This window comes from Populus trichocarpa, chromosome 1 (genome assembly GCF_000002775.5).
Source record: "Populus trichocarpa isolate Nisqually-1 chromosome 1, P.trichocarpa_v4.1, whole genome shotgun sequence".
NCBI lineage: Eukaryota > Viridiplantae > Streptophyta > Magnoliopsida > Malpighiales > Salicaceae > Populus > Populus trichocarpa.
The window spans coordinates 13,508,511-13,526,693 of record NC_037285.2 but is presented as its reverse complement, the minus strand read 5'-3'; the positions used below and the strand labels follow the sequence as shown (position 1 = coordinate 13,526,693).

The 18,183-nt window shown below is 38.2% G+C and overlaps 1 protein-coding gene across 1 annotated transcript; it reads right to left on the bottom strand.

The window, feature by feature from the left end:
- Positions 1-4,806: 4,806 nt before the first annotated feature.
- LOC127905394 (vegetative cell wall protein gp1-like) lies at positions 4,807-15,962 on the bottom strand. The gene is made up of 4 exons (XM_052453414.1): positions 15,784-15,962; positions 15,631-15,650; positions 15,176-15,524; positions 4,807-5,457 (listed from the first exon to the last, which is right to left on the bottom strand). Exons 1-4 carry the CDS (start codon positions 15,960-15,962, stop codon positions 5,130-5,132), a joined length of 876 nt encoding a protein of 291 aa, XP_052309374.1. The 3' UTR covers positions 4,807-5,129.
- Between the last annotated feature and the right edge of the window lie 2,221 nt (positions 15,963-18,183).

Sequence of the window (18,183 nt, the reverse complement as noted above, 5' to 3'; positions counted from 1 at the left end):
TTTTCGTCATGGTGGAGCAGGGCAGCACAAGTTGAAGCGGAGTTGTTTTTAGGGTTTACAGCAATACGAATGGACAGTCGTGAAAAGGAGAGAAGCTTGACCCTTATTCATAGACTGAACAAGTTTCCGTCGAGTTTCCCGCTGGATATTTTCTATACTTCAACTTATAAATTATAATACGACATAAGCAAGAATTATGTTCTATCCTGGCTTCTGCAATTAGACCATCCCTTGCCTGATTTGATCACGATAAATTCACTTCATTATATATTTTTTTTCTCTTCGAAAATGATTTTCCCTCTGACCAATATTTGCTGTGGTCAAAATGTGAAACACGACATCAAGAACTACCGAATTAATGTTGAAAATTTGTGCACTAAATATGAGAAAATGATAAAAATACGTACCTTCATACAGTTTATGAAAACTATCAGTTGAAATTGATTCTTGATCGCTCTTTCTCTTTGACAATAACTAACAATCATGCCTTCTTCTCTTCTCCTATCTCTCTTATTATTATTGTCATTGTTGGATTATATACTACAATATATGCAGCTCCAACTCTTTATCTCTCTTTGTTTTTGGAATTTAAACGAAAAGTAATTATGTGATATTTTTATTAAATTTGACACCTTGAGATCTTTTTAGTCGACTATTTACTTAACCTGAATTTAAAACTAACCTGCATGGAAGTTGTCCATACTTGATTCAATCAAATTGGATCAAACTAACCTGATTTTTTTTTTTAATATGACATTTTTTTTTAATGTTGAGACGATAACATATTGGATCAATCCTATCTTCTCAGAATAATTTGTCAAACCCACAACCTAGATTATAGACTCCACTGAGTTTAAAAAACTTATTTCTTAAAATTACTTTTTATTTAATGATATTATAATAGAAATAGACGCTTATAAAATTAAGCATCAACTAAATATCAGGATATTTGTTTGAGATTGTGATAACTTTATAAAAAATAAATCAAAATAAATTATGATGATCATTTTAAAATCAATAAAATATTAAAGAATGAAATTAAAAAAAAATTATGAATAAAAAACATAGAAGATAATTTTTTTTTTAAAAAATAAAATTAAAAAAAAGTCCACTATACGAATAAATAATGAAGTAGGCGGGGAACCCATCCTTTTTTTTTAGTGTATAGTAGTTAATTTATAATTAAATTGAAAACTTTATCTCATGTAATTAGATAAAAAAATTAAATAAAAAAAACTAAGGGATCGATTTTAGAAAAACTAAAAGAAATAAAAATAAAAAATAGTTAGGTACTTCACGGTTCTTATAAACACTAAAGCACTGTCATATAATCACAGAAGCCCCATCACATAATCCAAGATCCAAGTCTTTTAGTTTGTTTAGGTAATTTACAAAGGTCATTTTGATTTATCTTCAATTTCGATGTAAAACTGCAACGTTGCATGGTGGTGTTCTTCTTCTTCTTCTTCTTCTTCTTTTTTCCTTCAATTTTTATATATAAAAATGGATTAATTTATTTATCTACTCTTACGTATTATATGTTGGGCGTATTTTTCGTATATTATTCAAATAACTTTTCACTCTTATATGTCTTTATAAATTCATATTTTCTTCCATGCACTCTTTTATTATTTTTGGGAAAACAATACCCTACAATAATTATTTAAAAAAAAATCTAAATTCCTAAAAAAAAAAAGAATCTAACTCTAAAAGTTTTTTCAGAAAAATGAAAAAGCCTACAAAAATCCACAGAACTTGAAAAAAATTGAAAAACCTAACGAACTAACAACATGAATCTGTTTTTGTTGTTTGATGGGCATTTTTATCCTAAAAGTAGCAAAAAGGAATACAGATGAAAGGAAGAATTTCTAAACAGTACATGGGAGAATATTCAATATTAATACTAATAAAAACAAAAGTCATGAAAATGTGTTCTTATAATATTTGAAACGAGCTTCACGGCGCTGTCATCACACCACAACATTTGGAAATATATAGCTTGTGAAATGATTTATTGCCGTCAGCAATCTTGAAAATGTTAAGAGAAAAATCTTAGATCTGAATAATTTGGTTGGCCTAACCAAGCTGTCTAATCATGAACGAATTGGAAACAACCTGGAGCCTCCAATTTCCAAGCTTAATTAAGGACATGTCTTCCACATTCTTGTGTTTAGCTTTTTATATATTTAGATTAATTTCTTTTTGTTTTAAACCTCATATAAATGACGATATATTTATAAATAATTATTTTCTTGTATTCTTCTTTTGGATTTAAAACCTTAATAATAGCTCGGGAAACAAATCTGAAAAGATGGCTATACTGCTATTGATATTTTGATATCTTTATTTATATCTTGTAATTAATTTTAGAGATTACTGTTAAGATTTAAGATATACAAATAAGTAAAGAATTAATAAAGTTTATTTACATCTCATATATATTTTTCTCAATATAAGACTTGATAGACATCAAACTCATGTGATTGAATCGTTTTTAAAGATCATATGATGTTTTCTCAACTCATGTGCTTGATTCTGTGGGCTTTGAAGGATCATCCACTTGGATAACTACTTTCCTTTTCCAATTGGCATGGTTATCACCACTTAGGAAAGTACTATTAGAGTCAGTGTTATTAAACCCGGACCGGCCCGGCGGGTTGACCCTGAACCCGGTCGACCTGGTGGCTGAACCGGCCCGGGTTAGACAAAAGACCGGCAAAAAAAACTGGTGAAACCCGGTCGACCCGGCGGGTCAACCCATGACCTGGGCGACCCAGTCGAACCCGGGCGAGACCCCGCATATATATAGAGTAACTTTACTATCAACACAGGGAAATAATCATTTTTTTGCCCTAATTTTTTTCTTCGAAGCTTGAAAAACCAAGAGATCTGATATATGTAATTCAGTAAATGAAGTCATTGCTTTCCTAAAATTTTCAAGCCAAGGTAAGAATCATGTATTCTTTTAATTTTAAATGTTGTCTTCATGTCATTTAAATCTTGAGTTTGAGGTTGGTTTCTTCATGGAACAATTGGTTTCTTCATGAAGCAGCTTTTGAGTTTGTGAAAATAATGGTAAACACACCCCAATCATACCAAGATTGAAAAGATGACAATTAGCTTGCCTCATCTGCAATTAGCTTGCCTCATAACATATTTTTCTAATTTAGCTTGCAGATCACTTAGAATTCCTGCACTATTTAACTGCATTAATATAATTAATTAGTTTTTAGCAACTTGTGTTATGATTTTAAAGAATTGTTATCACAAATACTTTTAGTACAAAGCTTGTTGTTCTTCCTCTGAAATAATAATAATAATAATAATAATAATAATAATAGTGTAAGCAATTTTTTGGCTTGAATATGGATTATTTCTAGTTTCTGCGTTCCTAATTTTCTTTCTTCTTTCTTTTTTTCCTCCGAGCTGCAAAGTTTTGATGATTTATGGCAAGTTTTTTGGTTTCCAGAAGTTTTGAGAGTTTTTGCCAAAAAAATTGCCTCTATCTATATTGATGAATACATGGCTTTATGCCTTGTTTTGATAATTAGTAGTTTTGGTTTGTGTTTGGTTTGGACACATGCAGAGCTTTGAAGGTTTGAACAACCTGCAAAAATTAATGGGACACTTTCCTTTCTGGTGCTTGGAGACTGGGGCAGAAAATATGCTTTCAAAGTTGCTCTTCAAGTTCTACCAACTTCCTTGCTTTTCTTTAATTTATACCATGTTTTTGTATGTTTGTGCGCGTGTAGAAGGGGAGTTGAAAAAAAGGATGCAAGATGTAACTGACATTTCCAGCTTTTGAAGAGCTTTCCTTCAATTAATTCCTGCCTATGATTTGCGTGGATACAGATGAGAAGGATTAAAGAGAAGTTGGACATAGATTTTGCATTAATTCCTTCAATTTTCTGGGTTAACTCGGGTCAACCCGTGTAACTCGAGACCCGGCTCCTTGACCGGGTGAACCCCCGGGTCAGGTCTTATAACTATGATTAGAGGAATTAAAATTTAAAAAAATTAAATTTTGAACAACTACAGATAAACAACATAGCTAACTAAAACATGAAATGAAGTTAAATATGGAATATTTATCCATGTAAATCAATCCAATCAAATAAATCATCATGTCATTATAATATTTCATGTAGGCTTAGATTATAACTCATAATTAATTTAAATTACTTTATGATGGGACTAGCCTTTTTTAAAAAGAATTCTAGGCCTATAGGCAACTAGATTAATAATTTTTTTATCAACAAAATATTTCTATCCCATCCTAATCAACCACGTAAATATATATTGACATAAATACACATATACGTATAATATTTATAATTTTATCATTTAATATACATATATGCATACATACTTCGAATATATATTAACTATTTTATTTTTTATTAAATAATAAATAATAGTTAGATAATGGATGTCGCACGTCAAAATCCGCGCGGCATCGGCTGGCGATTTTTCTGTTGTTATGCGTTTTGCTTGATTTGATTGGTTCGTTGGAGTCGCCACCTAGTAATTGATTGCGGGCTACTAGGAAACCGGATGTACTGGTCTTGTCAGAGATTCATGGGTAAGGGACTGGTTGTGGTTAGGGAAGGTATTAGCACCCCTAACGCACCCTACCTGAGGTAAGCTGCTTCGTGGACTTGATGCGTTTTAAAAATAAAGTTTTAGCCCAATTCTAAGGCTTTGATAAATCAGTTATTAGTTCCCAAAATATATGTAGATACATGTTCTACATTTTTATGGGAAATACAACATGATTTTTATCTGTCCTTTAGATATTTGTGCATATAAATTAAAATATTAAATTCATTTTTTTCTTTGATTCAATAACATACATAAAAAAAAATACACAAACACACACACATCTCTTTTTCTATCATTGTTTTATCTTTCTTTCTTTTCTTTTCTTTTTTTACATCCACGGTACAAAATACAATTTCAAAACAAATAAACAAAAAATTACATTAAAATTACAATAACAGCCCCAAAACAATCTGGAATTTACAGGGAACACCTTCTGCAAGCCGGAACAGTGTTCAGCAGGATTTCTGGGCGCGAGAACAGTGGCGGCGCGTCTTCCCACGCGCCACCGCCACTGGCGGCGCGTGGGTTCACGCGCCGCCACAGAAAAACCAAGCAACAGGGGGTGTCTGGATCGACTTCTTCTTCTCAGTCTCCCTACGCCGGCGGTGACCTGCAAAGCAACCGAACACAACACAGGCAGTTGATTTTAATTTTTCTTTCTTTTTCGGATCTGTTTCGGTCTTCTCCTTTTTCAAATCTGCTTCACTTCTGTTTTCTCCCTTCCTCAGGTGGCAGATCAGGCGACTGTGTCTCGGTGGCTGTGGGCGTGGCGGTTCTATGTGGTCAGCCGGGTGAAGCTGCGATGGAGAGGGGATGGCTGTCCGATCTTCACTCCTCTTGGCAGATCTAGTGGGTGTCGGTGCTGGTGCTGGTGCTGTTGCTGAAGGAAGGAAATGCTGGAGGCGGCTGTTATGGTGTTCGGCTATGAGAGGAGAGGTTGTGGCTGAGGGGAAGATCGGTGCTGTGGGTAGAGGGCGACGGTGAAGAGCTGAAATGGCAGGGGGGTCCTTGGCTCTGTTCTGAAAACAACAACCAAGGACCCCGGGGGACGGCAGCTTTTCTGTTGGCTGGAAGAGGGGAGCCTGGTGAGGGGGGCGGCTAGTTTCTGTGAGAGAGAGGTCTGGTGAGGTGAGGGGAGGTGAGGGGCGGCTGTGTTTGGGGGAAGGAGCTGGAAATGAGGGCTGTCTCTGTGTGGGTTGTCGGGTGGAAGGGAAAAGGAGAAGAAGGGAAAGGTGCTGAGAAGGGGAACGCAGTCCCCCTAAGAGCCAAGCTCTAGGCTGGCGAGAAGAAGAGCCAAAAAATCCTCACGGAGGGGGCAGCCGTTTGGGTTCCTTCTGTGTTTTGGCCAAAGAGTGAGCAGAGACGGTGGGGGAGTGTTGGCTTTTTGAGTGAGGGAGAGGAAGACTTGCCCGGCTGAAGGGAGAAGAAACTGAAAATCAGGACCCCCTTCAGCCAGGGGTTTCTCTGGTTTTGGTCCCCAAGGCCAAAAGTGGGGGAAGGTGGTGGCTTGTCTTGGTTTCAAGGGTGGCCCTGCAGAGAAGATGAAAGCTTGGGTTTCTTACCTTTTGGGTGGCTGCAGGGGGAGAAGTGAAGCTTGTGTGCCAGGGGAAGGATGAGAGACAGGAGCTCGTGGGTCTCTGCCCACTGCTGTGGGGAAGAAGCAAAAATGGAAAAATCCCCCTCCTCTGGTGTAGCTGGGGATGAGAAGAAATAGGGGTTCTCCCTCGTGAGGAGCCTCCATTGTCGGCTGGAGCTAAAAAAAGTGGGGGGCTGAGTTCCTGCCGAAAGAGAGGAATCAAATGGTCTTGGGCCAGGGGGAGCGGCTGGTTTCGGGTGAAGAAAAAAAGTTTTTAGGTTTCCTCTTTTTTTGTGTTGTCTCTCCCTCCAACATTCAAAATTCCCTATGCATAGGCAAAATATTGTTTGGGCCTCAAAATTGATTCCTTAACTTTCTTTTTTTTTGTAAATTTGATTTTTCTTAATTTTTTTGTATTTTTGAAAACGAGCAATATCAACGTCGACTCAATGAGGAAAATCAATGATTGTTAAAAGTTGAACGCGTTCGAAAGACCTTTGAAAATTTAAATTCTTTTTAGACGACGCTGAAAATGCTAAAAACGATGCAAATGTATTAAAAATGTATTTTTTGGGTTTTCAATGCTTTTCGCTATTTTTGGATTTTTTCTGAAAATTTATTAAAACATGGGTCAAAAATTAGGTAGCAACAGATGCCCCCTCTTTACAATGCTTACGAAGCAAAACTCCTCAATGTTTTGCGTAGTAAGCTTTGTAAAGAAAAACTTGTCTTTCTGTCTGCTTAACTTGCTCAATATCAACTCATCTAAAGACCTTGCTCTTTTTTTCTGTTCTCTCTTCCTTCTTTTTTTTTTTTATCTTGAGATCCCATCTGGCGATCTCCTTTCCCAAAACCAAAATCTGCGTGGTTGGGCTAACCTGAGATCTCGTCCGGCGATCCCCTTTAACCGAAACCAATATCCTGTGTGGTTGGGCTAACCTGAGATCCCGTCCGGCGATCCCCTTTAACCAGAACCAATATCCTGTGTGGTTGGGCTAACCTGAGATCTCGTCCGGCGATCCCCTTTAACCAGAACCAATATCTTGTGGGTGGTTGGGCTAACCTGAGATCCCGTCCGGCGATCCCTTTTAACCAGAACCAAAATCTATGTGGTTGGGCTAACCTGAGATCCCGTCCGGCGATCCCCTTTAACCAGAACCAATATCCTGTGTGTGGTTCGGCTAACCTGAGATCCCGTCCGGCGATCCCCTTTAACCATAACCAATATCCTGTGTGTGGTTGGGCTAACCTGAGATCCCGTCCGGCGATCCCCTTTAACCAGAACCAACATGAGATCCCATCTGGCGACCTCATTAAACCAAAACTAAAAAAATATGTGTAGCTCGGTCAACCTGAAATCCCATCTGGCGATTCCCTTTAACCAAAGCTACATGAGATCCCATCTGGCGACCTCATTAAAGTGAAACTAAAAAATGAGGTAGCTCGGTCAACCTGAAATCCCATCTGGCGATTCCCTTTAACCAAAGCTACATGAGATCCCATCTGGCGACCTCATTAAAGTGGAACTAAAAAATGTGTGTAGCTCGGTCTACCTGAAATCCCATCTGGCGATTCCCTTTAACCAAAGCTACATGAGATCCCATCTGGCGACCTCATTCAACTGGAACTTAAAAAAAAATGTGTGGTAGCTCGGTCAACCTAAAATCCCATCTGGCGATTCCCTTTAACCAAAGCTACATGAGATTCCATCTAGCAACCTCATTCAACTGGAACTAAAAAATGTGTGGTAGCTCGGTCAACCTGAAATCCCATCTGGCGATTCCCTTTAACTAAAGCTACATGAGATCCCATCTGGCGACCTCATTAAACCAAAACCAAAAGATGTTACGTAACTCGGTCAACCTGAAATCCCATCTGGCGATTCCCTTTAACCAAAGCTACATGAGATCCCATCTGGCGACCTCATTAAACCAAAACAAAGAATATGTGGAACAAATGGTCTCATTGTAATGGGTGACCTACCCAGGTGGAAAGAATGTGGAAAACGGTCTCATTATGATGGGTGACCTACCCAAATGGAAAGAATGTGAAGTGCGGTCTCATTATAATGGGTGACCTACCCAGATGGAAGATGGGAAAAATGTGAAGTGGTCTCATTGTTATAGGTGACCTACCCAGGTGGAAGATAGAAAAAATGTGAAGTGGTCGCGTTATAATGGGTGACCTACCTAGATGGAAGATGAGAAAAATATGAAGCGGTCTCATTATTATGGGTGACCTACCCATGTGGATGATAGAAAAAATGTGAAATGGTCTCATTGTTATGGGTGACCTACCCAAATGAAAGATGTGATGTGACAAGTGTGAAAAATGGGACTTACCTGGCGAAGTCCTGAAGGGATGATAGAAGAAGGGCCGGAAAACTTGGTGCTTCTTGATAATTCTTGATCGCAGGGTTTGAAAACTCGATGCTTCCTGATTGCAAGGTTGATCTTTTCATTTCTTTGAGATTTTCCTAACAGTAACAGGCTTATCTCATCTTCTTCCCGTTCCAAGGTCACAACCATGATTCTCTGTTATTATCAGCTCAATGATTCTTTTTTTTTTTTGGTCCCCAATCTTGCTGAACTACATTGAGGATTTTTCTTGCAACAAAACAAAATAAAAAAAAAATATGTGTAATGTTTTAACGTTAGATGACATGCATGCATCCTTACCTGATTCGAAATATAGGTCCCCCCCTTTGATGATCCATCGTCATAGGGTGCCTTTGTTTGCATTCCAAAGCTTTATTGGTTCTTTCGATGCATTGGCTCATTCATGTGCTAGCCATCCACTCAGTTGTAAGTGCAGTGCCCATCCTCGGCTGTCCACAACAATTACTGCTCTCGCTGTTTATCAAGCTTGACTCTGCCCCCAAGTGCGGTGTTGCTTGATTCATCATGAAGGATTTTCTCTTTTGGATTCTTCTGAGAATTATCCTCTGATTGATTGTGTGCATCATGCCAACACCCATCAAGATTGTCAACCAGTCATGAACTTGCCTAAAGTTGAAACAATACTCTTCAAGTATATGTTATCACCAGTCTTCATGGAAATCATCCAGTCGTCCAGACATACATCTCATAGCTTGCAGTGAAAGACTCATCGTTATATGCTCAATGTTCTTTCTCATGGATTCCTCTCAGCTTGTCAAATCAGATAGTGGAAAGAAATGTCTCAACATCATCAATGATGTTCATGTTATCACCCATATTCATACGGTGAAGTGCGCATTTGAGCTTCAGAATAGATGGTCCCACAGTCAGTCTTGGTGGTGTGCATCTTTCTGACATTCATTCCAATGCAACGATGCGATAACATTTGTCATAGCCATGTTTCAAAGGGTAACCCCAAGATGAAGATACGAGGTTGTCCCTCAATTGCTGCGTTGTTTTCAATTGCTGCTAGAGTTCACTAGATCATGGAATGTTTTTGAACAATATTGCCCCTAATAATGATCTGAATGCTTATTCTGCTGATTAGCATTTCTTTAAACACCGTTGTCCTCAGTGCATTGATTCATCATTTGATCATCTTTCATTGCCCCCAGCTGATCTGAATACTGTTTGTTTTCCTACCCATGATCCACTGTATTGCCTCCAGGTGGTCAACTTTTCAAGGAGTGTCGAGAAATGTTGATGTCATTCTTGTCAAGGATTTTGCAAATTCGATCGATGTTCTTGTTGTTTAACAATCTTTCTTGTTCTGGAATCAACTCTCATATTTCAAAGATCATGTCAATTCAAGTCTAATTGTTGAAATGAAATCAAAGAGATATCAGTTTTGGAAAAGATCTTTTGAAAATCAAGCTTTTTGGTCAAAGACCCAACACACACTATTCAATATAGTCCTTTGATTGTCTTGTATTTTGAAAACAGAAATGACCCATTGTAAGTTTAAAATGACTTTTTTCATGGTTCTTTATGTCAGTTTTAATCTTTGATCTTGGGTATATCTTTTCACGGTCTGCAATGAGGTGACCTTCTGTGAATTTCTAGGAAAACAAAAGGCTCAAGTCAAAACTTGAGGATTCATCAAGAAAGATTGTTTTTTTTTTAGCACCAATTTTATCAGCATGCATAATAACCAGTAGCTTAATTCATGAAGCCACGACTCTTATGGAAAAGCTCTTCAAGTTTTGAGAGCGCCATTTATCGGTTCAAATTGCTTACTTGATCAAAAAGGGCTTTTAAAAGCACGTAATGCAGGCTATGGTTCATGGCTATGAAAGAAAGGAAATTCACAGGCTCAAAAGGTGTTTGAGGGTTTCAAAGACCTAGGATCAACATCAACTACTCATCAACTCTCTTTCTCTTGTGGTCATTATAGAGAAAGTGACATATGACCTTGTTAATCTCAAAGATTAGAATTCTCTTAACATAGGTCATAATGCAAATCCAACTTTTAATTTGATGCATAATCAATTTAATCTTTTTGAAGACACTAGAGGCTTTATCTTAGACACACCAACAGACATGAAACTTGATTTTTTTTTGGTGTTGACTTTTGGCATTTATTTTGTCTTTCTTCAATTGAAACCTCTTTTGCCCCTCTTAGAATTGATAGGAATTCTCCTTCCTTTCCACTTTTTTGCTTTTACATAACCTTCCTCGAAGTTTTCTTGGATGACCCTCAATCTATGGCTTTTTTGTTCTAGCCCTTTCTCGATCATTGAGCTTTTGTTCTAAGTCTTTTCTTTTATCCATCAATCCTATCAGTGTCTTCAAAATATCTCTCATTTGCCCCCGGTGTAGGGTGTGATCCTAGTCAGGGTTTTCTTGAAAAATAATATTTTATCAAGCTCAAATGGGGACCGCAAGGGATAATATTTCAAGAAATGTGAAAGGATAACAAAGATGGCCTTTTCTCATTTCAAGTAAGGTCGGTTAGAATCGATAAATTTTGACCTCATCCAATGTAATGATTTGGACTTGTAAGAATCATGATTCACGAGTCCATGACTACTGAATCCACTACATGTCATTATGCATACTTAAAATTTAGCTACATGATGTGTGGCTCAGTTTCAAGAGGTATGAGTTCAAAATTGTTTGGTCACCTCATGTCATTTTCAAGCATCAAGTCATTTCCGCAATCAAAACACTTTTAATCTTCAGGATTGACTAGCTTTAATTTTGTATGTTGGAGTTTGATCAACAAAATATTTTTGTCAAAATACCCTTTGAAAGAAGCATCTCTTGATTTCAAAACAACAAAAAGACAAAGAAAATACATGTTTCGTTCAAGGATGAGATGTGACCCCAAAACAAAAATGCGGAATGACAACTCCACAATAAAATGATGGACAATTCAGCACCATTCTTGGATCAGCTTTTCTAGCCATATTTGTGTGTTGCCGAGCAACTTCGATCACTTGTTATTCTGATGATGTTCTGGTGACAAAATGATCGATGACATCATCTTTCACAAACTCAGCTCGATTCTTGAAACTCTTGCATCTGTCCAACTAAAATGGCCTAAGAACCCACCATGAGATTCACATCTCGTTTGAATTATACCACGGTGGTTGCATGCAATTTTATCGAAGTGGGTGCAACAAGTCTGGAATCTAACAGATGTTGGTCGACAAACTTGAGTGGCAGATAAATGTCAATCTTGGCAAAGACATTTGAGCAGTTGATGTTATGGCAAGACCTGACTAGGCAAAATGACTGAGGTTTCTCAATTGAGAGTCATCTTCTGATTCAACTCTCATCACTGTTATGGAATCCACGGGTAGAGCCTTCAATCTTTCCCATCTTGATAGTTAGCTCTATTCTTTTGGCAATCTTCACAACATCATGTCAATCTTCCCATGTTGTTGTGGTCGTTTGTGGATTGTTGGAAACCTTCCAACAGCTAGGTAATCTTGGCAGTGCATAGAATCATGCAGCGCTATCACTGTCAATGTGTGAAATGATGCATTGTTTTTATTGGAGGAGAAACTGCTGAATATGAAACTTCTTTGTCTCCTCTTCGATCCCTCACTGACAATGCAGCAAACCAACACCTGTAGAGGGAGCTCTGCTCTGTTGAAGTTTGAATCTTCTTCCTATTTTTCAGCCGAGGTCTGTCTCTTTTCCCTACTTCCGTGTTTTAATGCTGACACTGGTAGGAGAAACTTGTAGGTGATCTGAAACTACTTCATTCCTTCTTGGATTCTCCACTTGCAAAGCAACAAACAGATTTCTGCGGAGAGAGCTCTGCCACGGTGAAGTTCTATATCTGTTCCTGTTTTCTAGCTCAGGTCTGGCTTTTCTGCCTACTACAGTGTTTCAGTGCGGAAACTGGTGGCATAAATTTTCACATTGTCTGAAACTACTGCCTCCCCTCTTGCATTCCCCACTTGCAGAGCCACAAACGAGTTTTTATAGAGAGAGCTCTGCCACGTCAAAGTTCGATGACTGCTCATGTTTTCAGACTAGGTTTGACTCTTCGGCCTACTCCAGTGTTTCGGTGCTGAAACTGATGAGACAAAGTTTTGTAGCGTGTGGAAGTACTGCATCCCCTCTTGCATGCCCCACTGGCAGATCCACAAACAAATCTCTACAGAGAGAGCTCTGCCACATAGAAGTTTGATGTCTACTAATATTTTCAGACCAGGTCTGACTCTTCTGCTACTACAATGTTTTGCTGGTGCCACTGGTGAGAGAAAGTTTCAAAGCATATGAAACTAATACATCCCCTCTTGCATTCCCCACTGGCAGATCCACAAACAAATCTCTACAGAGAGAGCTCTGCCACATAGAAGTTCAGTGTATAATCATGGTTTTTTACATTTTGTGCTACTGAACTGGAATTGAGCTCATAGTTGGGGTAACTTCAAAGAAGGCTAATGCACCATGCACAGAAGGCTAGCAGTTATTTGGTGTCATTTAGAAGATATGGAGGTGATGAACAATTAACAGGGCAACTGACCAAGAACAAAAGTTGTCATTAGTTGATGACTGAGGGCATTGCTGCGGTTATTCATGGCTGAAAAGAAGAGGTGCAACTTCCATCGGACGTGGACAAACAGTGTTCCCACAGAAGATCGTGCAGACATTCTCTTTCCATTTGATGCTCAACACTTGTTCAGGGAGATCTGAGTCTAGCTACTTCACCTTTGATGCTCTCAACTTCATTTTGACAATGAGCCTCTCTCTAACCCCTTTCTTTATTATCCATCTTTTCATTCCAATGTAGTAAACCTTGGATGGGGGAACCTATTTTCAACTTGGTACATGCATGATAAATGTATGAACATGTAAACTATATGATGAACTCGCCCATCGAGGGGTGACATATGGTCGTAACTCTTGTATGATGAAACAAGAATCTTGATTCTTGCCCAAACTCTACAATGAAAATTTTCTGAGTGACGGCCATTGGGTCACCCAAAAGTCTTAAGTTCAAGATGCTTCAAGAAGGGTTTGCCCTGATGCAAAACAATGTATACGGAGCACACATCCTAAAGGCAGGTTCTAATCTTTTTAAGTGAGACAAAAGGTAGGTTTACTACTTGGTCTCTAAAAAGGGTCTCTTGTTGTCCCAGTAATTGTCCTCGTGGAGGCAATATGGGGGCTTAAAGGCAATGAGATGGCACATGTCCAACTATTACCAGTCTAAGCACTCAACGAAGAGTTGGGGTTTACACAAACTTAAACCTTGACTAAAAGTCATAAGGTAAGCTGCTAGTCCCCCTCCTAACCTGAAGCTTGTGTGTGCTTTAAAAAATCAAAATATGTGATGCATGAAACAATTTTATACAATGCATGAATAAAACAAAAATAAAATAAGACAAAAATGTAAAAACATAAACACATCAAATACACGAAGCTTAGTCCAATAATGTTGAAAACAATACCTTCCCCAGTGGAGTCGACATTCTGTCGCACGTCAAAATCCGCGCGGCATCGGCTGGCGATTTTTCTGTTGTTATGCGTTTTGCTTGATTTGATTGGTTCGTTGGAGTCGCCACCTAGTAATTGATTGCGGGCTACTAGGAAACCGGATGTACTGGTCTTGTCAGAGATTCATGGGTAAGGGACTGGTTGTGGTTAGGGAAGGTATTAGCACCCCTAACGCACCCTACCTGAGGTAAGCTGCTTCGTGGACTTGATGCGTTTTAAAAATAAAGTTTTAGCCCAATTCTAAGGCTTTGATAAATCAGTTATTAGTTCCCAAAATATATGTAGAACATGTTCTATATTTTTATGGGAAATACAACATGATTTTTATCTGTCCTTTAGATATTTGTGCATATAAATTAAAATATTAAATTCATTTTTTTCTTTGATTCAATAACATACATAAAAAAAAATACACAAACACACACACATCTCTTTTTCTATCATTGTTTTATCTTTCTTTCTTTTCTTTTCTTTTTTTACATCCACGGTACAAAATACAATTTCAAAACAAATAAACAAAAAATTACATTAAAATTACAATAACAGCCCCAAAACAATCTGGAATTTACAGGGAACACCTTCTGCAAGCCGGAACAGTGTTCAGCAGGATTTCTGGGCGCGAGAACAGTGGCGGCGCGTCTTCCCACGCGCCACCGCCACTGGCGGCGCGTGGGTTCACGCGCCGCCACAGAAAAACCAAGCAACAGGGGGTGTCTGGATCGACTTCTTCTTCTCAGTCTCCCTACGCCGGCGGTGACCTGCAAAGCAACCGAACACAACACAGGCAGTTGATTTTAATTTTTCTTTCTTTTTTGGATCTGTTTCGGTCTTCTCCTTTTTCAAATCTGCTTCACTTCTGTTTTCTCCCTTCCTCAGGTGGCAGATCAGGCGACTGTGTCTCGGTGGCTGTGGGCGTGGCGGTTCTATGTGGTCAGCCGGGTGAAGCTGCGATGGAGAGGGGATGGCTGTCCGATCTTCACTCCTCTTGGCAGATCTAGTGGGTGTCGGTGCTGGTGCTGGTGCTGTTGCTGAAGGAAGGAAATGCTGGAGGCGGCTGTTATGGTGTTCGACTATGAGAGGAGAGGCTGTGGCTGAGGGGAAGATCGGTGCTGTGGGTAGAGGGCGACGGTGAAGAGCTGAAATGGCAGGGGGGTCCTTGGCTCTGTTCTGAAAACAACAACCAAGGACCCCGGGGGACGGCAGCTTTTCTGTTGGCTGGAAGAGGGGAGCCTGGTGAGGGGGGCGGCTAGTTTCTGTGAGAGAGAGGTCTGGTGAGGTGAGGGGAGGTGAGGGGCGGCTGTGTTTGGGGGAAGGAGCTGGAAATGAGGGCTGTCTCTGTGTGGGTTGTCGGGTGGAAGGGAAAAGGAGAAGAAGGGAAAGGTGCTGAGAAGGGGAACGCAGTCCCCCTAAGAGCCAAGCTCTAGGCTGGCGAGAAGAAGAGCCAAAAAATCCTCACGGAGGGGGCAGCCGTTTGGGTTCCTTCTGTGTTTTGGCCAAAGAGTGAGCAGAGACGGTGGGGGAGTGTTGGCTTTTTGAGTGAGGGAGAGGAAGACTTGCCCGGCTGAAGGGAGAAGAAACTGAAAATCAGGACCCCCTTCAGCCAGGGGTTTCTCTGGTTTTGGTCCCCAAGGCCAAAAGTGGGGGAAGGTGGTGGCTTGTCTTGGTTTCAAGGGTGGCCCTGCAGAGAAGATGAAAGCTTGGGTTTCTTACCTTTTGGTTGGCTGCAGGGGGAGAAGTGAAGCTTGTGTGCCAGGGGAAGGATGAGAGACAGGAGCTCGTGGGTCTCTGCCCACTGCTGTGGGGAAGAAGCAAAAATGGAAAAATCCCCCTCCTCTGGTGTAGCTGGGGATGAGAAGAAATAGGGGTTCTCCCTCGTGAGGAGCCTCCATTGTCGGCTGGAGCTAAAAAAAGTGGGGGGCTGAGTTCCTGCCGAAAGAGAGGAATCAAATGGTCTTGGGCCAGGGGGAGCGGCTGGTTTCGGGTTAAGAAAAAAAAATTTTAGGTTTCCTCTTTTTTTGTGTTGTCTCTCCCTCCAACATTCAAAATTCCCTATGCATAGGCAAAATATTGTTTGGGCCTCAAAATTGATTCCTTAACTTTCTTTTTTTTGTAAATTTGATTTTTCTTAATTTTTTTGTATTTTTGAAAACGAGCAATATCAACGTCGACTCAATGAGGAAAATCAATGATTGTTAAAAGTTGAACGCGTTCGAAAGACCTTTGAAAATTTAAATTCTTTTTAGACGACGCTGAAAATGCTAAAAACGATGCAAATGTATTAAAAATATATTTTTTGGGTTTTCAATGCTTTTCGCTATTTTTGGATTTTTTCTGAAAATTTATTAAAACATGGGTCAAAAATTGGGTAGCAACAATGGATACCTAAAACCTGATAAATAGTTTATGGATATCCACATCTCTTACTTGGTTGGTAATGAATAAGGTATGAATATCAAAAAATTTAATCCATGAGTACCTATTGTCATCCCTAATAATTACCTTATGGGGTTGAATCATTGCATTTCTATAATTAATTACAATTGTTTATATCATTAACTTTATATGATAAAAATTAATGTCACTATACATTTTCATATGTTGTGGCTATTACTTAATTACTCAAATATAAACTTAAATGTGACATCAAATTTTTTTACTAAACTTTATGTAAATTATCAATTCCTTATGTCCTTTGGAATTTCTCGACGATTTGATTTATGTAAAAGAGCTTAAAAAAAATAGATTCACTATCTAGTTTTATGGTAACTAAAAAACTTAAGTGGTCTTTAAAGATTTATAGGTAAGAAGCTGGTTATGCTAAAGAAAAGATGAAAAATCATCCTAAAATATCTTAGCTAAAGTAAGTTGTTCGTGTTTATTTTTAAATAAAAATTTTTATCTATTGTGCTTACATGCTAAGAATTTATCTAAATTAGATACTTATGTTTATTGTTGGAGGTAAAAAGTTTTTGGGATGTAAGACGATGATTTGGTAACCAAGTCTAGCAACATGGTTTAATCATTACTTTTAGAATACGAGTATGAGATCCGAAAGAATTGTAAATGATAAATTGGGATTTGGCCTATTTTCTTTGGTTATGTAATTTTTATTTTTATTTTTTTAAAGTAAAGTTTTGACTTCGCTGGGATATAACCCTTTTAAGGATTTTATCATACTTGAGTTAATTATTTGGTAAAAGCAAAACCTTATGTTTTTTAAAAAGACCACAAAGTTTCAACTTCATAGAAACGTAACTCTTTTAATGATTATACCACTCACAAGATATTATTTGATAAAAAAACAAAACTTTTATTTACATATTTTTCTTAGGAAACAAGGTTATATTTATTATTTTTTATGACAAAACTCAACTTATCAGGGACAAAACCTTTTTAAGGATTATACCGTCCACTTATTGATTCTTTGGTGAAAATAAAATTTTATTTACACATATTTTTCTCGAAAATAAAAATCAACTCTTTAGTTGAAATAATTCATTTTTCGAAGAAATAACTCTTTTAAAAATTATATCATCGCCGATTCTATGATGACTAATACATATTATGCAAGGAAGTACACATAATCACATCAAAAACAAATTTATTCATGCTAAAAGAAAAGCATAATAATCAATTCACACTGTCAACCAACCAAGCAAACCAATCTTCATCATCATCCATATTTATTTTAACTACACAATAAAAACGATTTAAAATAGACAAATATTTATTTGGGGATTGAGGTTGACCTTATGGAACAATTGGAATTGGACTAGAGCTGTTGGAACTTGGGCCGGCAGTGGTGCAGAGTCACCCTTTCCTTGTTCTCGTGGTGGAACTTTTGCAAATATTGGAGTTCTAAGTAACATGCTAGCTAACTTTACATATGTAGCATGCTCATCGTTTTCAACATAACATTTATATTCAATCATAACTTCATTATTAGTGTCATCATTATGGACAAGAGAAATTGGATTTTCAATAACACATAACATTCTTTCTTGTTTGAGAACAATTCTCATATTTCGGTATCAGTCCAAGAAGTTTGGTCTGGTTAATTTATTAGCATAAAAAATGCTACATAGGGATATATTTATTTTACTTATGGTA